The 25,163-nt window shown below is 45.3% G+C and overlaps 1 protein-coding gene across 3 annotated transcripts in view; it reads right to left on the minus strand.

The window, feature by feature from the left end:
* Nucleotides 1-2,262: 2,262 nt before the first annotated feature.
* Nucleotides 2,263-25,163, minus strand: part of BRD2 (bromodomain containing 2) — a 42,756-nt gene continuing 19,855 nt past the window's right edge. For 2 of the 3 annotated variants that reach the window (XM_082300025.1, XM_082300027.1), the window contains 7 exons: nt 23,946-24,314; nt 17,196-17,324; nt 13,960-14,208; nt 13,675-13,865; nt 8,262-8,575; nt 5,845-5,967; nt 2,263-3,991 (listed from right to left, as the gene is read on the minus strand). In XM_082300025.1, coding sequence (XP_082156151.1) covers nt 3,861-3,991; nt 5,845-5,967; nt 8,262-8,575; nt 13,675-13,865; nt 13,960-14,208; nt 17,196-17,324; nt 23,946-24,314 — 1,506 coding nt within the window. In that variant the 3' untranslated portion in view covers nt 2,263-3,860. The remainder of the gene's footprint in view (nt 3,992-5,844; nt 5,968-8,261; nt 8,576-13,674; nt 13,866-13,959; nt 14,209-17,195; nt 17,325-23,945; nt 24,315-25,163) is intronic. The other variant, XM_082300026.1, reaches the window with a different exon arrangement.

The raw sequence follows: 25,163 nt of genomic DNA on the forward strand, positions 1-25,163 counted from the left end.
CTCACCTCCGAGGCCTCCGGCCGCACCCTCACGACGCTGCTGCTGAGCCAGAAGCCCCCCGAGAGCGGGGGCGCACCCCCAGAGCCGCCCCGGACGGGCCCTACCCCGAGGCCCTGCTGCTCACCCGCCCCTTCCTGCCCGAGCCTGAAAAGGACGGCGAGCCCAAGCTTTGGGGGAACCCCCGAGGCATTTGGGCCGAGCTCCCCCTCCCCGCTCACCTGCGGGATGCTCCCGGCGCCGCCGCCGACACAGCGGCCGCCCACCCCGCGCTTCCCCTGCTGCTTTTCCTCTTCCTGCTCCTCCTCTTCCTCTCTCGCTCCTCTTCCTCCCGCTCCTCCTCCCCCGCCTCCGCCTCCAGCCCGGCTCCTCCCGCTCCTCCTCCTTCCTAATCCCGCCTGCTTCTCCCCCAAATTCCCCCGTCGGGGGGCGCAGGTGGGCTCCGGGGGCGGAGCGCTGGGGGCTGCGGCTCCGCCTGGCAGCTGGGGAGACGTCAGCGTCGCGCCCTCTGATTGGCTGCAGGTTGTTCTTCGCCTTCTCTGATTGGCTGATTTTCGACGGGGCGGGAATTTCCTCGCCGATTTTTGGGGAACCCGAGCCCTCTCCCCCCACCCCCCCCCGTCCATCACCTTCAGATCCCAAGCGCTGGGCTTTTTCTGGAATCTCGTGATTCCCACACTGGACACGCGAGGGAAAGCCGTCCCTCTTCCCGAGGCCGCTATTTTCCTTTGGGAATTCCCATTGGAGCGGCTGCACCTTCCCCGCCACGGGAGTTCTTCTTCCCACGATTTTTTTTTGGCCTGGAAGCTCCGGAATTTCCTTAATTCCCGATAATCTGGAGCCAGGGGATCGTCTCTGCGGTCGTCTTCCCACTTGGGATGTGTTTGGGAGCTCGGGATCATCCCAAATATCTCCAAAATTAAGGACATGGTGCTTTTCCCAACCCCACCCCCCCCCCCCCATGGGATGGATTTGGGAGCTTGGAATGCTCCCACGTATTTCAAAATCCAGGAATTTGGACATGGAGCTCTCTTTGGATGGGTGTGAAAGGTAGGAATGATACCAAATATCCCAAAATTAAGGTTATGGAGCTTTTCCCTCCCCCCTTGGGATGGGTTTGGGGGCTCAGGATACTCCCAAATATTCCTTTTCCTGTATCTTCCCCTGAAAGCCCCTAGGCTTGGGGACGATTCTTTTCATCCCATATCCATTTATTTTGCTTTTTTGCTTTGCCACCAGGGCATTTGCCCCTCCACCGCCTTCGGGATTATCGGAATGAGAGCAGCCCGGGATTTCCTGAGAGAACTGGGGCGGGCGGGACGATTCCAGCGGGACAATTCGATCTCTCTCTGATGGAGATCCCATTGCCCCTTGGCTTTCCCCTGATTTCTCATTTCCCCTCAGCACAGTGCCTGGGCTTTACTGGTTTCCTTCTCGGCCATTGCCCAGGGAGCCCTTCCCCGCCCGGCCCCCGCCGTTCTCTGCTACACCCGGACACGGCACCAGAGTTTCTGCTTCCTTTTGTCGCTTCCGACTGTGCCGGGATTTGTTATCCCGGTGGTCGCTCCGAGGTTTTCCCTCTGTGGCTCCTTCCGTCACCGTCCGGGCCTGCCGCCATTACCGCGTGAGGGGAATGCCGCGCGCCACGGCGCCCCCTGCTGGCCTGGAGGAATCACCCGGGGAGCCAACAGCGCCCCCTGGTGGCTCGGAGGAATCACACGGGGAGCCAACAGCGCCCCCTGGTGGCTCGGAGGAATCATCCGTGAGCCCGACAGCGCCCCCTGCTGGTTGCGGCAAAGGGGAGTTTGGGATGATCCCGAAAAATTCCCTAAATTCGGGAAAATGGGGCTTTTCCCACCAACCCCCTTTGGGATGGGTTTGGGAGCTGAGGATGATCCCAAATATTCCCGAAATTGGGGAAAATGGGGCTTTTCCCACCCCCTTCGGGATGGGTTTGGGAGCTGAGGATGACCCCAAATTACCCAAAATCCAGGAATTTGGACATGGAGCTGTCCCTTGGGATGGGTCTAAAAGTTTGGGATGATCCCAAATTAACCAAAATTTGGGAAAATGGGGCTTTTCCCACCCCCTTTGGGATGGGTTTGGGAGCTGAGGATGATCCCAAATATTCCCAAAATTTGGGAAAATGGGGCTTTTCCCACCAACCCCCCTTCAGGATGGGTTTGGGAGCTGAGGATGACCCAAAATATTCCCAAAATGCCGGAATTCTGTCCCCGGATCCTCCACAGCCACCAGCAGCTCAAGTGGAATAATATTTTCTTTATTTACACGTTCCAAGAATTCCAAAGGATTTTTTTTTCTTTTTTTTTTTTGTTGTTTTTTTTTTTTTGGAATTTTTTTTTTTTGGAAAAACAAGATGAAAACACGACTCCTAAAGGGGCTACGTGGGAATGGGAGCGAGGAGAAGGAAAAACGGGAAGAGAAAAACAAAACAAAACAAAAAAAAACTGGGAAAAAAAGCACCACCCCAAACCCCACCCCCAGCCCCCCCCCCAAAAAAAAAAATTAAAAAAAAAAATCGGAAAAAAAAAATCAGGAAAAAAAAATCAGGAAAAAAAAATCAGGAAAAAAAAAATCGGGAACAGAAAAAAAAAATCCAATATTTAAGAAAAAAAAAATTCCCGAGCCCTCCCTTTTCCCGGGATTTTCCTGGAGGGGTTGGAATTATCCCGGGGTTTTTTTTTTTCTCCTTCCCTCCCCTCCCCCCTCAAGAAATCCCAAAAAATAAATTAATTAAAAATTTCTCCAGGAAAAAGGAGGGATTTGGGGTTTTTTCTGTTTTTTGGAGGGAAAAAAATAAAGAAAAAAGGGGAGGAATCTCCAAATCCATTGGGAAGATCCCGATTTTTCCCTCCCCCTTTTTTTTTCTCCCCCCTTCCCTCTCCTTTTCCCAGAGTTGTGGAATTTTTTCTGCCCCTTTTCCCGGCTTTTAATTTTTTTTTTTCACTTTAAAAGGTTTTTTTGGTTCTTTTTTAAGGATTTTTTTTTTAGGAATTTTTAAGGAATTTTTGAAGATTTTTTTTTAGGGATTTTTCCGCTTTTTTTTTTCCTTTTTTTTTGGTTTGTTCTCCCAAAGTTTTTTTGGTTTTTTTCCTTAAAAAGCCCCAATTTTTTATCCTTTTTTTTAAGGTTTTTTTAAATTTTACTTTTTTTCTCCTGCTGGAAAAAAATTCCGGGAAAACCAAAAAAAAAAAAAAAACCCCAAAAAACCAAAAAAAAAAACCCTCAAAAAAACCCCCAAAAAATCAAAACCCCCCCAAAAAAAGCAACAAAAAAAATTCCCAAAAACGGCTGGAAAAGGAGGGAAAAGGAAACGGGAAACTGGGAATAATTCCCACGCCTCATCCCGGTCGGAAAAACCCGGGAATTCCCCCCGTTTATCCCAAAGTCCGCGCTGGGTGAGGGGGGGGAGGGGAGAGGGGGGGGATTTCCAATTTTCCTTCTTTTTTTTTTTTGGGAAAAGGGGGAAAATTCCCAGCTCAGCTCAGGTCCGGTCCCGCGGAGCCGCTTCCCAACATTTTTTTTTCCCGGGAATTTTTGTTTTTTTCCTCTTTCTTTCTTCCAGAAATTTCTCATTTTCCGGCAGATTTTTTTTTGGTGTTTTCTCCTTTTCTCCAACCCCGGATTTTTTCAAATTTTTTCCTGGTAATTTTTATTTTTTCCCCCAAGAATTTCTTCCCGGGAATTTTTTATCTTGGGAATTTTTTTTCCTGGATTTTTTTTTCCTTTTTTTCGGGATTTTTTTTTTTTTTTTTTTCCTGGCAATTTTTTTTTTTTTTCCGGGATTTTTTTTTTTTTCCGGGATTTTGTTGTTGTTGTTTTTCTGGGAATTCCGCCCCTGACTAACCGGAATCCGAGTCGCTGGTGTCCGAGGAAGAGGAGGAGGAGCTGGAGCTGCTGGAATCGGAGCTGGAGCTGGAAGCGCTGAGCCGGGAAGCGGCCGCGGCCTGGGCGGATTCCGGCTTCTCGCTCGCTGTGGGGAGGGAAAAACAGGGAAAAATTCGGGATCTGGGAAGGATTCTGATCCCAGAAATCCCTCCCGGCACCCGGAATCCCAACAGCGATCCTGGAACTCTGTGCTGGCCCCGGAATTCCCGATCCCAGAACCTCATCCTGGAACCTGGGATCCCAAATTCCGATCCCAGAACTTCATCCTGGAACTTGGAATTCCAATCCCAATCCCAAAATTCCATCCTGGCCCCGGAATTCCCGATCCCAGAGCTCCATCCTGACCCCTGGAATCCCAAATTCCGATCCCAAAACTCCATCCCGGCCCCTGGAATTCCAATCCCAAAACACTCTGGGAGCTGGAATTTCAGTCCCAATCCCAAAATTCCATCCTGGCCCCGGAATTCCCGATCCTGGAGCTCCATCCTGGAACCGGGAATCCTAAATTCCGATCCCAAAACCTCGTCCTGGAACTTGGAATTCCAATCCCAATCCCAAAATTCCATCCTGGCCCCAGAATTCCCAATCCCAGAACCTCATCCTGGAACCTGGGATCCCAAATTCCGATCCCAAAACTCCATCCTGGCCCCTGGAATTCCAATCCCAAAACACTCTGGGAGCTGGAATTTCAATCCCAATCCCAAAATTCCATCCTGGCCCCGGAATTCCCGATCCTGGAGCTCCATCCTGGAACCGGGAATCCTAAATTCCGATCCCAAAACCTCATCCTGGAACTTGGAATTCCAATCCCAATCCCAAAATTCCATCCTGGCCCCAGAATTCCCGATCCCAGAACCTCATCCTGGAACCTGGGATCCCAAATTCCGATCCCAAAACCTCATCCTGGAACTTGGAATTTCAATCCCAATCCCAAAATTCCATCCTGGCCCCGGAATTCCCGATCCCAGAGCTCCATCCTGACCCCTGGAATCCCAAATTCTGATCCCAAAACTCCATCCCGGCCCCTGGAATTCCAATCCCAAAACACTCTGGGAGCTGGAATTTCAATCCCAATCCCAAAATTCCATCCTGGCCCCAGAATTCCCAATCCCAGAGCTCCATCCTGACCCCTGGAATCCCAAATTCCGATCCCAAAACTCCATCCTGGCCCCTGGAATTCCAATTCCAATCCCAGAGCTCTGTCCTGGCCCCTGGAATTCCAATCCCAACCCCTGGAATTCCAATCCCGAATCATCCCGACCTCTGGAATTCCCATTCCCACACCCACAATTCCCATTCCTGAATTCCCATCCCCAATTCCCAATCCCCATCCCCAATCCCCCATTCCCATCCCCAATTCCCAATCCCCAATTCCCCCAATCCCCATCCCCAATTCCCATCCCCAAATTCCCATCCCCAATTCCCAATTCCCATCCCCAATCCCCAATTCCCATCCCCAATTCCCAATTCCCATCCCCAATTCCCATCCCCAATTCCCAATCCCCAATTCCCAATTCCCAATCCCCACCCCCAATCCCCAATTCCCATCCCCAATTCCCAACCCCAATTCCCAATCCCCAATTCCCCCAATCCCCAATTCCCAATTCCCATCCCCAATCCCCATCCCCAATCCCCATCCCCAATTCCCATCCCCATCCCCAATTCCCATCCCAAATTCCCCATCCCCAAATTCCCATCCCCAATCCCCATCCCCAATCCCCAATCCCCATTTCCCATCCCCAATCCCCATCCCCAATCCCCATCCCCAATTCCCATCCCCAATCCCCAATCCCCAATCCCCAATTCCCATCCCCAATCCCCAATTCCCATCCCCAATTCCCATCCCCAATCCCCATCCCCAATTCCCAATCCCCAATCCCCATCCCCAATTCCCGATCCCAAATTCCCATCCCCAATTCCCGATCCCGAATTCCCGACCCTTCTTGGGCGGTTTCTTGGCCGAGTTCAGCTGCCCGCTGACGTCCTGGAGCCGCTTTTCCAACTCCCTCTTCTTTTCCAGAGCCAGCTCCTCTTTCGTCTTCCCCACCGGCTTCTTCAGGGCTGCAAGAAAAGCCGGGAAAGTCGGGAAGAGAGCCGGGAAAAACCCACGGAAAATCGGGGGAAAAGTCAGGGAAAACGGGGGAAAAAACCGGGAAAAATCAGGGGAAAAAGGAAAAAAAAAAAAACCAGGAAAAAGGAAAAAAAGCCCCAAAAAATCAGAAAAAGAGATGGGAAAAATATGGGAAAATCCAGGGAAAATCAGAGGAAAAGCCCAGAAAAAAAATCCCCCCAAATTCCCAAAGAATTCCAAAAAAATCCCTCAAAAAATCCTCCAAAATTCCCAAAAATGCCAAAAAATCTCCATAAATTCTAAAAAAATGCCCTAGAAATCCTCCAAAATACCCCAAAAAATCCCCAAAATTCCCCCCAAAATCCTAAAAAAAAATCCCCAAATTTCCCCAAAAAATCCCCCCAAAAAATCCCCATAAATTCCAAAAAAATCCCAAAAAATGCCCCAAAAACCCCCAAAAATTCTCAAAATACCCCCAAACAATCCCCAAGAATTCCCCAAAAGTTGTCAAAAAACTTTAAAAATTCCCCCAAAAATTCCCCCAAAAATTCTTAAAGTCCCCCAAAAAATCCCAAAAAAATCCCCCAAAAAAACCCCAAAAAATCCCCCAAAATTCCCTAAAATCCTCCAAAAATCCCCAAAAAAATCCTCAAAAAATCCCCAAAAATTCCCTAAAATCCTCCAAAAATCCCCCAAAAAAATCTCAAAAAAAACCCCAAAAAATCCTCCAAAAATCCCCCAAAAAAATCTCAAAAAATCCCAAAAAATCCCCAAAATCCTCCAAAAATCCCCAAAAAAACCCCAAAAAATCCTCCAAAAATCCCCAAAAATTCCCTAAAATCCTCCAAAAATCCCCCCAAAAATTCTCAAAAAATCCCAAAAAATCCTCAAAAAAATCCCCCAAAATTCCCTAAAATCCTCCAAAAATCCCCCCAAAAAATCCCAAAATATCCCCAAAATCCTCCAAAAATCCCCCAAAAAAATCCCAAAAAATCCCCAAAAAATCCCCAAAAAAATCCCCAAAATCCTCCAAAATCCCCCAAAAAAATCTCAAAAAATCCCCAAAAAACCCCAAAAAATCCCAAAAAATCCCCAAAGAAATCCCAAAAAATCCTCCAAAAATCCCCAAAAAATCTCAAAAATCCCCCCCAAAAAATCTCAAAAAATCCCCAAAAAATCTCAAAAAATCCCTAAAAAAATCCCCAAAATCCTCCAAAAATTCCCCAAAAAAATCCCAAAAAATCCTCCAAAAATCCCCCAAAAAATCTCAAAAAATCCCCAAAAAATCTCAAAAAATCCCCAAAAAAATCCTCCAAAAATCCCCAAAAAATCTCAAAAAATCCCCAAAAAAATCCCCAAAAAATCCCAAAAAAATCCCCAAAATCCTCCAAAATTCCCCAAAAAAATCCCAAAAAATCCTCCAAAAATCCCCCAAAAAAATCTCAAAAAATCCCCAAAAAACCCCAAAAAATCCCAAAAAATCCCCAAAGAAATCCCAAAAAATCCTCCAAAAATCCCCAAAAAATCTCAAAAATCCCCCAAAAAAATCCCCAAAAAATCCCCAAAAAATCTCAAAAAATCCCTAAAAAAATCCTCAAAATCCTCTAAAATTCCCCAAAAAAATCCCAAAAAATCCTCCAAAATCCCCCCAAAAAATCTCAAAAAATCCCCAAAAAATCTCAAAAAATCCCCAAAAAAATCCTCCAAAAATCTCAAAAAATCCCCAAAAATCCCCAAAAAAATCCCCAAAAAATCTCAAAAATCCCCAAAAAAATCCCAAAAAATCCTCTAAAAATCCCCCAAAAAATCTCAAAAAATCCCCAAAAAATCAAAAAAAATCCCCAAAAAAATCCTCCAAAAATCTCAAAAAATCCCCAAAAATCCCCAAAAAAATCCCCAAAAAATCCCCAAAAAATCTCAAAAAATCCCTAAAAAAATCCCCAAAATCCTCCAAAATTCCCCAAAAAAATCCCAAAAAATCCTCCAAAATCCCCCCAAAAAATCTCAAAAAATCCCCAAAAAATCTCAAAAAATCCCCAAAAAATCCCCAAAAAATCTCAAAAAATCCCTAAAAAAATCCCCAAAACCCTCCAAAAATCCCCAAAAAATCCCCCAAAAAATCTCAAAAAACCCCCAAAAAATCAAAAAAAATCCTCCAAAAATCCCCAAAAAATCTCAAAAAATCCCCAAAAACCCCCCAAAAACCCCCCCAAAAAAACCCCCAAAAAACCCCCAACCAACTCCGCGATGCGCCCCGAACCGCGCACCCCTTCCCCGCGCTCACTTTCGCTGTAGGGCTTGCGGGGTTTCTTGCGCAGGCACGAGAGCACGTAGCGCTCGAGCTCGCGCAGCGTCGACGGCTTCAGCGTCTCGAAGTCGATCTCGATCTCCTCGGGGTTGGAGTCCCGCAGCGACGGCTCCCGGGACTGGATGATGTGCACGACCCTGCCCAGCTTCTCGCCGGGCAGTTTGTTGATGTCCAGGCTCAGCTGCCGCTTCTCGTCGTAGGTCATGGGCTTGGATTCCTCCTCCTCTTCGGAATCCAGCAGCGACGAGGGAGGAGGAGGGATGGGGGGCTTGGAAGATTTCTTGGAATTTCTGGTGGGGGAGAGGGAAAAAAAAAAAAAAAGGGTTTTGGTGTGAAAAAAAGGAAAAATTGCAGGGTTTTGGTGGTGAAAAAGGGGGGGAAATGGAAGGGTTTTGGTGGGAAAAAGGGGGGTTGCGGGGTTTTGGGGTGAAAAAGGGGGGGAAATGGTAGGGTTTTGAGAGGAAGGGGAGGGGGAAAATTGCAGGGTTTTGTGGGAAAAAGGGGAAAAAATGGCAGGGTTTTTAGAGGGATGGGAGGGAAAAATTTCCAGGGTTTTTAGAGGAATGGGAGGGAAAAATTTCCAGGGTTTTGTGTGAAAAAGGGGAAAAAATGGCAGGGTTTTGTGGGAAAAAGGGGAAAAAATTGCACGGTTTTGGGGTGAAAAAAGGGGTTTGCGGGGTTTTGGGGTGAAAAAAGGAAAAATTGCGGGGTTTTGGTGTGAAAAAGGGGGGGGTTGCAGGGTTTTGGGGTGAAAAAGGGGGGGAAATGGCAGGGTTTTGTGGGAAAAAGGGGAAAAAATTGCAGGGTTTTGGGGTGAAAAAAGGAAAAATTGCAGGGTTTTGGTGTGAAAAAAGGGGGGAAAATGGCAGGGTTTTGAGAGGAAGGGGAGGGGGAAAATTGCAGGGTTTTGTGGGAAAAGGGAAAAAATGGCAGGGTTTTTAGAGGGATGGGAGGGAAAAATTTCCAGGGTTTTTAGAGGAATGGGAGGGAAAAAATTTCCAGGGTTTTTAGAGGAATGGGAGGAAAAAATTCCAGGGTTTTTAGAGGAGCGGGAGGAAAAATGGCAGGGTTTTGTGTGAAAAAGGGGAAAAAATGGCAGGGTTTTGGGGTGAAAAAGGGGATTGTAGGGTTTTGGTGTGAAAAAGGGGGTTTGCGGGGTTTTGGGGTGAAAAAGGGGGGGAAATGGCAGGGTTTTGAGAGGAAGGGGAGGGGGAAAATTGCAGGGTTTTGTGGGAAAAAATGGCAGGGTTTTTAGAGGGATGGGAGGGAAAAATTTCCAGGGTTTTTAGAGGGATGGGAGGGAAAAAATTTCCAGGGTTTTTAGAGGAATGGGAGGGAAAAATTTCCAGGGTTTTTAGAGGAGCGGGAGGAAAAATGGCAGGGTTTTGTGTGAAAAAGGGGAAAAAATTGCAGGGTTTTGGGGTGAAAAAGGGGAAAAAATTGCAGGGTTTTGGGGTGAAAAAGGGGAAAAAATTGCAGGGTTTTGTGGGAAAAAGGGGAAAAAATTGCAGGGTTTTGGGGTGAAAAAGGGGGGTTGCGGGGTTTTGGGGTGAAAAAGGGGGGGAAATGGCAGGGTTTTGAGAGGAAGGGGAGGGGGAAAATTGCAGGGTTTTGTGGGAAAAAATTCCAGGGTTTTTAGAGGGATGGGAGGGAAAAATTTCCAGGGTTTTTAGAGGGATGGGAGGAAAAAATTCCAGGGTTTTGTGGGAAAAAGGGGGAAAAATGCCAGGGTTTTTAGAGGGATGGGAGGGAAAAATTTCCAGGGTTTTTAGAGGGATGGGAGGAAAAAATTTCCAGGGTTTTTAGAGGAATGGGAGGGAAAAATTTCCAGGGTTTTTAGAGGGATGGGAGGGAAAAATTTCCAGGGTTTTGTGTGAAAAAGGGGGGAAAATGGCAGGGTTTTGGGGTGAAAAAGCGGGGTTGCGGGGTTTTGGTGTGAAAAAGGGGGGAAAATGGCAGGGTTTTGTGGGAAAAAGGGGAAAAAATTGCAGGGTTTTGGTGTGAAAAAGGGGGGGAAATGGCAGGGTTTTGAGAGGAAGGGGAGGGGGAAAATTGCAGGGTTTTGTGGGAAAAAATGGCAGGGTTTTTAGAGGGATGGGAGGGAAAAAATGCCAGGGTTTTTAGAGGAATGGGAGGGAAAAATTTCCAGGGTTTTTAGAGGAATGGGAGGAAAAAATTCCAGGGTTTTTAGAGGAGCAGGAGGAAAAATTGCAGGGTTTTGTGTGAAAAAGGGGAAAAAATGGCAGGGTTTTGTGGGAAAAAGGGGAAAAAATTGCACGGTTTTGGGGTGAAAAAGGGGAAAAAATTGCAGGGTTTTGTGGGAAAAAGGGGAAAAAATTGCAGGGTTTTGGGGTGAAAAAGGGGAAAAAATTACAGGGTTTTGTGGGAAAAAGGGGAAAAAATTGCAGGGTTTTGGGGTGAAAAAGGGGGGTTGCGGGGTTTTGGGGTGAAAAAAGGAAAAATTGCGGGGTTTTGGTGTGAAAAAGGGGGGAAAATGGCAGGGTTTTGAGAGGAAGGGGAGGGGGAAAATTGCAGGGTTTTGTGTGAAAAAGGGGAAAAAATGGCAGGGTTTTGTGGGAAAAAATTCCAGGGTTTTTAGAGGGATGGGAGGGAAAAATTTCCAGGGTTTTTAGAGGAATGGGAGGAAAAAATTCCAGGGTTTTTAGAGGAGCAGGAGGAAAAATGGCAGGGTTTTGTGTGAAAAAGGGGAAAAAATGGCAGGGTTTTGTGGGAAAAAGGGGAAAAAATTGCACGGTTTTGGGGTGAAAAAAGGAAAAATTGCAGGGTTTTGGTGTGAAAAAGGGGGGTTGCGGGGTTTTGGGGTGAAAAAAGGAAAAATTGTGGGGTTTTGGTGTGAAAAAGGGGGGAAAATGGCAGGGTTTTGAGAGGGACGGGAGGAAAAAATTTCCAGGGTTTTGTGGGAAAAAGGGGGAAAAATGCCAGGGTTTTTAGAGGGATGGGAGGGAAAAAATTTCCAGGGTTTTTAGAGGAGCGGGAGGAAAAAATTGCAGGGTTTTGGGGTGAAAAAGGGGGTTTGCGGGGTTTTGGGGTGAAAAAAGGAAAAATTGCGGGGTTTTGGTGTGAAAATGGGGATTGCAGGGTTTTGGTGTGAAAAAAGGAAAAATTTCCAGGGTTTTGAGAGGAAGGGGAGGGGAAAAATTGCAGGGTTTTTAGAGGAATGGGAGGAAAAAATTTCCAGGGTTTTTACAGAAAAAAGGGGAAAAAACTTCCAGAACTTTTAGGGAAAAGGAATAAAAATTCCAGAGCATTCCCAGTATTCCCCCACATCCCAAATCCCACAAACCCCCCCTGGATCCCCAAATCCCAACCAGAACTCACTTGGATCCTCCTCCCGCTCCGGCTTTCCGAGCCCTCCAGAACATTCCAGAGCATTCCCAGTGCTCCCAGTTCACCTCCCCACATCCCAAATCCCAAAAACCCCCCCTGGATTCCCAAATCCCAACCCCCATTCCAACCAGAACTCACTTGGCTCCTCCTTCCAGGCCCTCCAGAGCATTCCCAGTGCTCCCAGTTCACCTCCCAACATCCCAAATCCCACAAACCCCCCCTGGATTCCCAAATCCCAACCGGAACTCACTTGGATCCTCCTTCCAGGCCCTCCAGAGCATTCCCAGTGCTCCCAGTTCACCTCCCCACATCCCAAATCCCACAAAACCCCCCCTGGATCCCCAAATCCCAACCGGAACTCACTTGGATCCTCCTCCCGCTCCGGCTTTCCGAGCCCTCCAGAACATTCCAGAGCATTCCCAGCACTCCCAGTTCACCTCCCCACATCCCAAATCCCAAAAACCCCCCCTGGATTCCCAAATCCCAACCGGAACTCACTTGGATCCTCCTTCCAGGCCCTCCGGAGCATTCCCAGTGCTCCCAGTTCACCTCCCCACATCCCAAATCCCAAGCAGAACTCACTTGGATCCTCCTCCCGCTCCGGCTTTCCGAGCCCTCCAGAACATTCCAGAGCATTCCCAGTGCTCCCAGTTCACCTCCCAACATCCCAAATCCCAAAAACCCCCCCTGGATTCCCAAATCCCAACCCCCATTCCAAGCAGAACTCACTTGGATCCTCCTTCCAGGCCCTCTGGAGCATTCCCAGTGCTCCCAGTTCCCCTCCCAACATCCCAAATCCCACAAAACCCCCCCTGGATTCCCAAATCCCAACCGGAACTCACTTGGATCCTCCTTCCAGGCCCTCCAGAGCATTCCCAGTGCTCCCAGTTCCCCTCCCCACATCCCAAATCCCGACCGGAACTCACTTGGATCCTCCTCCCGCTCCGGCTTTCCAGAACATTCCAGAGCATTCCCAGTGCTCCCAGTTCACCTCCCAACATCCCAAATCCCACAGAAACCGCCCTGGATCTTCCATTCCCAACCGGAACTCACTTGGATCCTCCTCCTGCTCCGGCTTTCCAGAACATTCCAGAGCATTCCCAGTGCTCCCAGTTCACCTCCCCACATCCCAAATCCCACAAAACCCCCCCTGGATTCCCAAATCCCAACCAGAACTCACTTGGATCCTCCTTCCAGGCCCTCCGGAGCATTCCCAGTGCTCCCAGTTCACCTCCCCACATCCCAAATCCCACAAAACCCCCCCTGGATTCCCAAATCCCAACCAGAACTCACTTGGATCCTCCTTCCAGGCCCTCCAGAGCATTCCCAGTGCTCCCAGTTCACCTCCCCACATCCCAAATCCCACAAACCCCCCCTGGATTCCCAAATCCCAACCGGAACTCACTTGGATCCCAAATCCCGCTCCGGCTTTCTGAGCCCTCCAGAACATTCCAGAGCATTCCCAGTGCTCCCAGTTCACCTCCCCACATCCCAAATCCCACAAAACCCCCCCTGGATTCCCAAATCCCAACCAGAACTCACTTGGATCCTCCTTCCAGGCCCTCCAGAGCATTCCCAGTGCTCCCAGTTCACCTCCCAACATCCCAAATCCCAAAAACCCCCCCTGGATTCCCAAATCCCAACCAGAACTCACTTGGATCCTCCTCCCGCTCCGGCTTTCCAGAACATTCCAGAGCATTCCCAGTGCTCCCAGTTCACCTCCCAACATCCCAAATCACAGAAAACCCCCTGGATCTTCCATTCCCAACTGGAACTCACTTGGATCCTCCTCCCGCTCCGGCTTTCCAGAGCATTCCCAGTGCTCCCAGAGCATTCCCAGTGCTCCCAGTTCATCTCCCAACATCCCAAATCCCAAAAAACCCCCCTGGATTCCCAAATCCCAACCGGAACTCACTTGGATCCTCCTCCTGCTCCGGCTTTCCAGAACATTCCAGAGCATTCCCAGTGCTCCCAGTTCACCTCCCAACATCCCAAATCCCAAAAACCCCCCCTGGATTCCCAAATCCCAAGCAGAACTCACTTGGATCCTCCTCCCGCTCCGGCTTTCCGAGCCCTCCTCAGCTGCGCCTGCCTCGCCCGCGATTCCTCGTCCGCTCCTCCCCTCCCTTTGTGCTTTTCCGACTTTTTCTTCTTCCTCTTTTCCCTCTTTTTCTTAGGTTTGGAAACGGGGCCCTGCGAGAGGGCAGCCAGCTGCTCGTGCACTGCCCGCAGCTGTGGAGGGATTTTTTTTTGGGAATGAAGTCGGGGGAAATCCGGGATGGATCCCGTGGGATTTTGGTCGGTTCATTCCGTGGGATTGCGGTACCTGTTCCTGGAGTTCCGCCAGGCGGTTGGCTCGTTCCTCCTCGGAATCCGAGCTTTCCTCGCTTTCCGAGGAACTTTCCGTGCTGCTTTCCTCGTCCTCGTCCTCGTCTTCCTCGTCCTCATCCTCGTCCTCGTCGCTGGAAGATTCCTCGGATGAGGATTTGGAAATGGGAAGCGGCGCCGACGCCGAGGCCGCTCCGGAATCCTGCGGCTCGTCCGGCATTTTGGCGTAGCTGAACTCGAAGACGTCCTGGGGAATTTGGGGGATTTCAAGGGAAAAATTCCAAGAGGCTGGATTTGGGTAGTTCTGGGGGGGTTGTTGGTGTTCCCAGGAAAATTCCCAATGCCAAAAATGCCCCGAATTTCGGAGTTTCCGGGACATCCAATGTGGAAAAAAGGATCCGGGGTTGTTCCCAGTGTTCCCAGTAAAACCCCACAACTCCATTCCCAACAAAATTCCAAAGCCAATCCCAAAAATCCCCCAAATTCCAGCATTTCCAGGACATTCAATGTGGAAAAAAAGGATTTGGGGTTGTTTCCAGTATTCCCAGTAAAACCCCACAACTCCATTCCCAACAGAACCCCAAAGCCAATCCCAAAATCCCCCAAATTCCAGCATTTCCCGCTCATCCAACACGGAAAAAAGGACCCAGTGCCATTCCCAGTATTCCCAGTATAAACAATGGGTCATTCCCAGTATTCCCAGTAACACTCTGTGGCATTCCCAGTAAAAGATCAAAGTAATTCCCACTAAAACCCCAAACCCCAATCCCAAAAATCCCCCAAATTCCGGCATTTCCAGGACATCCAATGTGGAAAAACAGATCCAAGGTCATTCCCAGTGCTCCCAGTACTCCCAGTAACAGCCCATGGTGTTCCCAGTACAAGATCAAAGCCATTCCCACTGAAATCCCAAACCCCAAATCCCAAAAATCTCCTGAATTCCGGAGTTTCCAGAACATTCAATGTGGAAAAAAGGATCCAAGGTCGTTCCCAGTGTTCCCAGTAAAACCCCAAAACTCCATTCCCAATAGAACCCCAAACCCCAATCCCAAAAATCCCCCAAATTCCAGCATTTCCAGCTCATCCAACATGGAAAAAAGGACCCAGAGTCGTTCCCAGTGCTCCCAGTATAAACCCAGGGTCGTCCCCAGTATTCCCAGTATAACCAATGGGTCATTCCCAGTATTCCCACTAACACTCTCTGGCATTCCCAGTGTTCCCAGTAGAAGATCAAAGCCATTCCCACTAAAACCCCAACCCCCAATCCCAAAAATCCCCCAAATTCCAGCATTTCCTGCTCATCCAACACAGAAAAAAGGACCCAATGCCACTCCCAGTGCTCCCAGTAAGAGCCTGTGGCATTCCCAGTGCTCCCAGTAAAACCCCACAACTCCATTCCCAATAGAACCCCAAACCCCAATCCCAAAAATCCCCCAAATTCCAGCATTTCCTGCTCATCCAACACGGAAAAAAGGACCCAGAGTCGTTCCCAGTGCTCCCAGTAAGAGCCTGTGGCATTCCCAGTGCTCCCAGTATAAACCCCACAACTCCATTCCCAACAGAACCCCAAAGCCAATCCCAAAAATCCCCCAAATTCCAGCATTTCCTGCTCATTCAACACGGAAAAAAGGACCCAGAGTCGTTCCCAGTGCTCCCAGTATAAACCCAGGGTCGTTCCCAGTATTCCCAATATAACCAATGGGTCATTCCCAGTATTCCCACTAACACTCTGTGGCATTCCCAGTGTTCCCAGTAGAAGACCAAAGTCATTCCCACTAAAACCCCAACCCCCAATCCCAAAAATCCCCCAAATTCCAGCATTTCCTGCTCATCCAACACAGAAAAAAGGACCCAATGCCACTCCCAGTGCTCCCAGTAAGAGCCTGTGGCATTCCCAGTGCTCCCAGTATAAACCCCACAACTCCATTCCCAACAGAACCCCAACCCCCAATCCCAAAAATCCCCCAAATTCCAGCATTTCCTGCTCATCCAACACGGAAAAAAGGACCCAATGCCACTCCCAGTGCTCCCAGTAAGAGCCTGTGGCATTCCCAGTGTTCCCAGTATAAACCCCACAACTCCATTCCCAACAGAACCCCAAACCCCAATCCCAAAAATCCCCCAAATTCCAGCATTTCCTGCTCATCCAACACGGAAAAAAGGACCCAGAGTCGTTCCCAGTGCTCCCAGTATAAACCCAGGGTCGTTCCCAGTATTCCCAGTATAACCAATGGGTCATTCCCAGTATTCCCACTAACACTCTCTGGCATTCCCAGTGTTCCCAGTAGAAGATCAAAGCCATTCCCACTAAAACCCCAACCCCCAATCCCAAAAATCCCCCAAATTCCAGCATTTCCAGCTCATCCAACACGGAAAAAAGGACCCAATGCCACTCCCAGTGCTCCCAGTAAGAGCCTGTGGCATTCCCAGTATTCCCAGTAAAACCCCACAACTCCATTCCCAACAGAACCCCAAACCCCAATCCCAAAAATCCCCCAAATTCCAGCATTTCCCACTCATCCAACACGGAAAAAAGGACCCAATGCCACTCCCAGTGCTCCCAGTAAGAGCCTGTGGCATTCCCAGTGCTCCCAGTATAAACCCAGGGTCGTTCCCAGTATTCCCAGTATAAACAATGGGTCATTCCCAGTATTCCCACTAACACTCTCTGGCATTCCCAGTGTTCCCAGTAGAAGACCAAAGTCATTCCCACTAAAACCCCAAACCCCAATCCCAAAAATCCCCCAAATTCCAGCATTTCCAGCTCATCCAACACGGAAAAAAGGACCCAATGCCACTCCCAGTGCTCCCAGTAAGAGCCTGTGGCATTCCCAGTGCTCCCAGTATAAACCCCACAACTCCATTCCCAATAGAACCCCAAACCCCAATCCCAAAAATCCCTCAAATTCCAGCATTTCCTGCTCATCCAACATGGAAAAAAGGACCCAGAGTCGTTCCCAGTGCTCCCAGTAAGAGCCTGTGGCATTCCCAGTGCTCCCAGTATAAACCCCACAACTCCATTCCCAATAGAACCCCAAACCCCAATCCCAAAAATCCCCCAAATTCCAGCATTTCCAGCTCATCCAACACGGAAAAAAGAACCCAGTGCCATTCCCAGTATTCCCAGTACAAACCCCACCCCATTCCCAATAAAACCCCAAATCCCAGTGGGGAAATTCCCGAGATTTTGGGTTTTTTTTTTTGTTTTGTTTTGGGAATTGGGGGAATTCCCACCTGGAGCTTCCTGGCCATGGCCACGACGTCGTGGTCGGGGGGGTTGTACTTGTAGCAGTTGGAAAACATCAACCGCACGTCGGCCGCGAATTCCTGCGCGTCCCGGTATTCCCGGTTTTCCATCTTCCGCTGCGGGGAGCAAGGGGTTAACGGGGTCCCAAAATTCCGGGGAAATTCCCCAAAATTCTGGGAGACGTCTCGAGGAAATTGCAGGGGGGGAAAAAAAAAGCGCTGAAATGTTGGGGTCATTGTGAAAAAAGTTCCGGGGAAATTGCTCGAAAATCCTGGGGAAAAAATCTGGGAAAATTCCATGGAAGTTGCTGAAAATTCTGAGAAAAATCTGAGAAAATTCCAGGGAAATTGCTTGGAATTCTGGGAAAAAGCTGAGAAAATTTTGGGGAAATTCCCCAAAATTCTGTGGAAATTGGGAGAAAAATTCGGAGGAAATTCCCCCAAAAGTCTGGGAAAAATCTGAAAAAAATCCTGGGAAATTCTGCAAAATTCTGGGGAAAATCTAGGAAAATTCCAAGGAAATTGCCCAAAATTGTGGGAAAAACATGAGAAAATTCCGGGGAAAGTCCCCAAAATCCTGAGACAAATCTGAGAAAATTCTGGGGAAATTCTGGGAAAAATGTGAGAAAACTCCAGGGAAATCGCTCAAAATTCTGGGAAAAATCTGGGAAAATTCCCTAAAATTCTGGGGAAATTGGAGAAAAATTCCAGGGAAATTCCCCAAAATTCTGGGAAAATTCCAAGGAAATTCCCCAAAACTCTGAGAAAAATCTGAGAAAATTCAAGAGAAATTGCCCAAAATTCTGGGAAAAATCTGGGAAAATTCCATGGTAGTTGCCGAAAATTCTGAGAAAAATCTGAGAAAATTCCAGGGAAATTGCTCGGAATTCTGGGAAAAAGCTGAGAAAATTTTGGGGAAATTCCCCAAAATTCTGTGGAAATTGGGAGAAAAATTCGGAGGAATTTCCCCAAAAGTCTGGGAAAAATCTGAAAAAAATCCTGGGAAATTCCGCAAAATTCTGGGGAAAATCTAGGAAAATTCCAAGGAAATTGCCCAAAATTGTGGGAAAAACATGAGAAAATTCCGGGGAAAGTCCCCAAAATTCTGAGAAAAATCTGAGAAAACTCCGGGGAAATTGCCCAAAATTCTGGGAAAAATCTGGGGAAATTCTGAGGAAATTCCCCAAACCTCTGGGAAAAATCTGAAAAAATTCTGCGGGAATTCTGGGAAAATTCTGAGAAAAATCTGAGAGAACTCCAGGGAAATTGCCCAAAATTCTGGGAAAAATCTGGGAAAATTCCCCAAAATTCTGGGGAAATTGGAGAAAAATTCCAGGGAAATTGCCCAAAATTCTGGGAAAAATCTGGGGAAATTCCCCAAAATTCTGAGAAAAATCTGGGAAAATTCCGCAAAAATTCCACAAAATATTGGAATAATTGTGAAAAAATTGCAGGGAACTTCCGGGGAAATTCTGGGAAAATTGCCCAAAATTCTGGGAAAAATCTGGGGAAATTCCAAGGAAATTCTCCGAAGTTCTGAGAAAAGTCTTGAGAAATTTCAAGAAAAAAAGCACTGAAATGTTGGGGCAATTGTGAAAAAATTCCATAAAATGTTGGGATAATTGTGAAAAAAATTCCTGGGAAATTCCCCAAAATTCTGGGAAAAATCTGGGGAAATTCCTGGGAAATTCTGGGAAAATTCCCAAAAACTCCAGGAAAAACCTGGGAAAATTCCGGGAAAATTCCACCAAATTCTGGGAAAATTCTGAGAAAATTCTAGGAAAATTCTGGGGAAAATCCCTGAAAATTCTGGGGAAAGTCCAGAAAAGAAATCCTAAAAATTCTGGGAAAAAATCCAGGAAAATCCCTCAAAAATTTAAAAAAAAAAATCCAAAAAAATTCCAGAAAATCCCAAAAAAATTCCCAAAAATTCCAGGGAAATTCTGGAAAAAAATCTGGGAAAATTCCATAAAAGAAATCCTAAAAATTCCAGAAAAAAACCCCAAAAAATTTCAAAAAAATTTCAAAAAAATTTCCAAAAAATTTCCAAAAAATCCCCAAACAATTAAAGGAAAAATTCTAAAAAAATCCAAAAAAATTCCAAAAAAATTCCCAAAAAATTCCCAAAAAATCCCCTCAGCTCAGCTTGATGGTGCTGAGATCCATGGGGTGCTTGATGATCTCGTGGCTCTCGTGCAGCCCCAGCACCGAGGCGTCCACGGGTTCCCACCCAGGGTGAAACCACCCCAAAAATGCCGAAAAAAACCCCATAAAATCCTCAAAAAATCCCAAAAAAACCCTAAAAATTCCCCAAAAATTCCCAGAAAATTCCTAAAAACCTAAAGAAATTCTAGAAAAAATCTGGGAGAATTCCACGAACCGAACCCTAAAAATTCCCAAAAAACTCCCATAAAATCCTCAAAAAAATCCCAAAAAATTCAAAAAAAATCCTAAAAATTCCTAAAAAATTCCCAGAACATTCCTAAAAACCTGACGAAATTCTGGAAAAAATCTGGGAGAATTCCACGAACCGAATCCTAAAAATTCCTGAAGAAAACCCATAAATTCCTCAAAAAATCCCAAAAAAATCCTAAAAATTCCCCCAAAAATTCCCCGAAAATTCCTAAAAACCTGACGAAATTCTGGAAAAAATCTGGGAGAATTCCATGAACCGAATCCTAAAAATTCCCAAAAAACCCCATAAAATCCTCCAAAAACCCCAAAAAATTTTTTTTAAAAAATCCTAAAAAACTCCAAAAAAAAAAATCCCTAACAAACCACAAAAAAACCCCTAAAAATGCCCCCAAAATCCCCTCAGCTCAGCTTGATGGTGCTGAGATCCATGGGGTGCTTGATGATCTCGTGGCTCTCGTGCAGCCCCAGCGCCGAGGCGTCCACGGGTTCCCACCCAGGGTGAAACCACCCCAAAAATTCCGAAAAAAATTCCCAAAAGTTCCCAGAAAGTTCTCAAAATTTTGAGGAAACGCGAGAAAAACCAGGAAAATTCCGGAACAGAAATCCTAAAAATTCTGGGGAAAACACCAGGAAAATTCTCCAAAATTTCCCCGAAAATTCAAAAAAACAATCTTAAAAATTCTCAGAAAACTTGAAGAAATTCCCAGAAAATTCCCAAAAATTCGCAGAAATCAAAAAAAATCCTAAAAATTCCCAGAAAATTCCCCAAAAATTCCCAGAAAATTCCTAAAAACCTGAAGAAATTCTGGAAAAAATCTGGGAGAACTCCATGAACCGAACCCTAAAAATTCCTGAAAAAACCCCATAAAATCCTCAAAAAATCCCAAAAAAATTCAAAAAAAATCCTAAAAATTCCTAAAAAATTCCCAGAACATTCCTAAAAACCTGACGAAATTCTGGAAAAAATCTGGGAGAATTCCACGAACCGAATCCTAAAAATCCCTGAAAAAACTCCATAAAATCCTCAAAAAATCCCCCAAAAAATCAAAAAAATTCCTAAGAATTCAAAAAAATTCCTAAGAATTCCTAAAAAATTCCCTGAAAATTCCTAAAAACCTGACGAAATTCTGGAAAAAATCTGGGAGAATTCCACGAACCGAACCCTAAAAATTCCTGAAAAAACCCCATAAAATCCTCAAAAAATTTAAAAAAAATCCTAAAAATTCCTAAAAAATTCCCTGAAAATTCCTAAAAACCTGACGAAATTCTGGAAAAAATCTGGGAGAATTCCACGAACCGAACCCTAAAAATTCCTGAAAAAACCCCATAAAATCCTCAAAAAATCCCAAAAAAATTCAAAAAAAATCCTAAAAATTCCTAAAAAATTCCCTGAAAATTCCTAAAAACCTGACGAAATTCTGGAAAAAATCTGGGAGAATTCCACGAACCGAACCCTAAAAATTCCCGAAAAAACCCCATAAAATCCTCAAAAAATCCCAAAAAAATTCAAAAAAAATCCTAAAAATTCCTAAAAAATTCCAAGAACATTCCTAAAAATCTGACGAAATTCTAGAAAAAATCTGGGAGAATTCCACGAACCGAATCCTAAAAATTCCTGAAAAAAACCCCATAAAATCCTTAAAAAATCCCCCAAAAATTCAAAAAAAATCCTAAAAATTCCTAAAAATTCCCAGAAAATTCCCCAAAAATTCCTAAAAACCTGACAAAATTCTGGAAAAAATCTGGGAGAATTCCATGAACCGAATCCTAAAAATTCCCAAAAAACCCCCATAAAATCCTCAAAAAATTCAAAAAAAATCCTAAAAATTCCTAAAAAATTCCCAGAACATTCCTAAAAACCTGACGAAATTCTAGAAAAAATCTGGGAGAACTCCATGAACCGAACCCTAAAAATTCCTGAAAAAACCCCATAAAATCCTCAAAAAAACCCAAAAAAATTAAAAAAAAATCCTAAAAATTCCTAAAAAATTCCCCGAACATTCCTAAAAACCTGACGAAATTCTGGAAAAAATCTGGGAGAATTCCACGAACCGAATCCTAAAAATTCCTGAAAAAAACCCATAAATTCCTCAAAAAATCCCAAAAAAATCCTAAAAATTCCCCAAAAATTCCCCGAAAATTCCTAAAAACCTGACGAAATTCTGGAAAAAATCTGGGAGAATTCCACGAACCGAACCCTAAAAATTCCTGAAAAAACCCCATAAAATCCTCAAAAAATTTAAAAAAAATCCTAAAAATTCCTAAAAAATTCCCTGAAAATTCCTAAAAACCTGACGAAATTCTGGAAAAAATCTGGGAGAATTCCACGAACCGAACCCTAAAAATTCCTGAAAAAACCCCATAAAATCCTCAAAAAATCCCAAAAAAATTCAAAAAAAATCCTAAAAATTCCTAAAAAATTCCCTGAAAATTCCTAAAAACCTGACGAAATTCTGGAAAAAATCTGGGAGAATTCCACGAACCGAACCCTAAAAATTCCCGAAAAAACCCCATAAAATCCTCAAAAAATCCCAAAAAAATTCAAAAAAAATCCTAAAAATTCCTAAAAAATTCCCAGAACATTCCTAAAAATCTGACGAAATTCTAGAAAAAATCTGGGAGAATTCCACGAACCGAATCCTAAAAATTCCTGAAAAAAACCCCATAAAATCCTTAAAAAATCCCCCAAAAATTCAAAAAAAATCCTAAAAATTCCTAAAAATTCCCAGAAAATTCCCCAAAAATTCCTAAAAACCTGACAAAATTCTGGAAAAAATCTGGGAGAATTCCATGAACCGAATCCTAAAAATTCCCAAAAAACCCCCATAAAATCCTCAAAAAATTCAAAAAAAATCCTAAAAATTCCTAAAAAATTCCCAGAACATTCCTAAAAACCTGACGAAATTCTGGAAAAAATCTGGGAGAATTCCATGAACCGAACCCTAAAAATTCCTGAAAAAAACCCCATAAAATCCTCAAAAAATCCCAAAAAAATTCAAAAAAAATCCTAAAAATTCCTAAAAAATTCCCAGAACATTCCTAAAAACCTGACGAAATTCTGGAAAAAATCTGGGAGAATTCCATGAACCGAATCCTAAAAATTCCTGAAAAAACTCCATAAAATCCTCAAAAAATCCCAAAAAAATTCAAAAAAAATCAAAAAAATTCCTAAAAAATTCCCCGAAAATTCCTAAAACCTGATGAAATTCTGGAAAAAATCTGGGAGAATTCCACGAACCGAATCCTAAAAATTCCTGAAAAAAACCCCATAAAATCCTCCAAAAATCCCCCAAAAATTCAAAAAAAATCCTAAAAATTCCTAAAAATTCCCAGAAAATTCCCCAAAAATTCCTAAAAACCTGAAGAAATTCTGGAAAAAATCTGGGAGAATTCCACGAACCGAATCCTAAAAATTCCCAAAAAACTCCCATAAAATCCTCAAAAAATCCCCCAAAAATTCAAAAAAAATCCTAAAAATTCCTAAAAAATTCCCAGAACATTCCTAAAAAGCTGGCGAAATTCTGGAAAAAATCTGGGAGAATTCCACGAACCGAATCCTAAAAATCCCTGAAAAAACTCCATAAAATCCTCAAAAAATCCCCCAAAAAATCAAAAAAATTCCTAAGAATTCAAAAAAATTCCTAAGAATTCCTAAAAAATTCCCTGAAAATTCCTAAAAACCTGAAGAAATTCTGGAAAAAATCTGGGAGAATTCCATGAACCGAATCCTAAAAATTCCCGAAAAAACCCCATAAAATCCTCAAAAAATCCCAAAAAAATCCTAAAAATTCCTAAAAAATTCCCTGAAAATTCCTAAAAACCTGACGAAATTCTGGAAAAAATCTGGGAGAATTCCATGAACCGAACCCTAAAAATTCCCGAAAAAACCCCATAAAATCCTCAAAAAATCCCAAAAAAATTTTAAAAAAATCCTAAAAATTCCTAAAAATTCCCCAAAAATTCCCCGAACATTCCTAAAAACCTGACGAAATTCTGGAAAAAATCTGGGAGAATTCCACGAACCGAACCCTAAAAATTCCCGAAAAAACCCCATAAAATCCTCCAAAAATCCCAAAAAATTCCAAAAAAATCCTAAAAATTCCTAAAAAATTCCCAGAAAATTCCTAAAAACCTGACGAAATTCTGGAAAAAATCTGGGAGAATTCCACGAACCGAACCCTAAAAATTCCCCAAAAAACCCCATAAAATCCTCCAAAAACCCCTAAAATTTTTTTTAAAAAATCCTAAAAAACTCCAAAAAAAAAAATCCCTAACAAACCGCAAAAAACCCCTAAAAATGCCCCCAAAATCCCCTCAGCTCACCTTGATGGTGCTGAGATCCATGGGGTGCTTGATGATCTCGTGGTAGTCGTGCAGCCCCAGCGCCGAGGCGTCCACGGGTTTGTAGAAGGGCCAGGCGTAGGCCGCGTGCTTCTTGGACAGCAGCTCCTTGAGGATCCCGTTGCAATATTTCAGCTGCTCCGAGAGTTTCCCTTTCTTGGAAGTTTGGTGCTGCTGGGAATCCGGCAGATCCTTGCGGGGGGGTTTGATGGGGCGGCCGCTCTCGCGCCGCGCCGGGATTTTGGCGGCTTTGGGATTTTCGGCGATGGAGGGAGAGGATTCGCCGCTGGTGGCGATGATGGCCGTGGTGGTGGGAGTGGTGGTGTCGGCTTTCCGCTTCACGCCCTTTTTCTGGGATTGGGGGAAAAAAAAAAAAACGGGATTTGAGGATGGGAATGGAGGGTTGGATGGTGGGAAAAGGGAGAGGGGAGGTGGGGATTGCCTGTCGGGGAGTTTGGGGATGGTGGAGGGTTGGGATGGGGGTGAAATCCCGAAATGGGATCCCAAAATCCAGAAGGACAACCCCAATGGGTGGAATACCATCCCAAAATCCAGAATCCCAATCTCAACTGCCAGAATCCCATCCCAAAGTCCAGAATCCCAATCCCAATGGGCTGAATCCCATCCCAAAATCCAGAATCCCGATCCCAACTGCTGGAATGCCATCCCAGAATCCAGAATCCCGATCCCAAAGGCCTGAATCCCATCCCAAAATCCCGAACTCCAATCCCAACATCTGGAATCCCATCCCAGAATCCAGAATCCCGATCCCAAAGGCCTGAATCCCCTCCCAGCACTCAGAAATCCCATCCCAACATCCAGAACTCCAATCCCAACGGCTGGAATCCCATCCCAAAATCCTGAATCCCATCCCAAAATCCACAATCCCAATCCCAATGGCCGGAATGGGATCCCAAAATCCAGAACTCCAATCCCAGTGGCCTGAATCCCATCCCAAAATCCAGAATCCCGACCCCAACTGCCAGAATCCCATCCCAAAGTCCAGAACTCCAATCCCAACATCTGGAATCCCATCCCAGAATCCAGAATCCCAATCCCAAAGGCCTGAATCCCCTCCCAGCACTCAGAAATCCCATCCCAACATCCAGAACTCCCATCCCAAAATCCAGAATCCCATCCCAAAATCCAGAACTCCCAATCCCAAAATCCACAATCCCAACCCCAATGGCTGGAATGGGA

This window comes from Coloeus monedula, assembly GCF_965178545.1.
Source record: "Coloeus monedula genome assembly, chromosome: 36".
Taxonomy (NCBI): domain Eukaryota; kingdom Metazoa; phylum Chordata; class Aves; order Passeriformes; family Corvidae; genus Coloeus; species Coloeus monedula.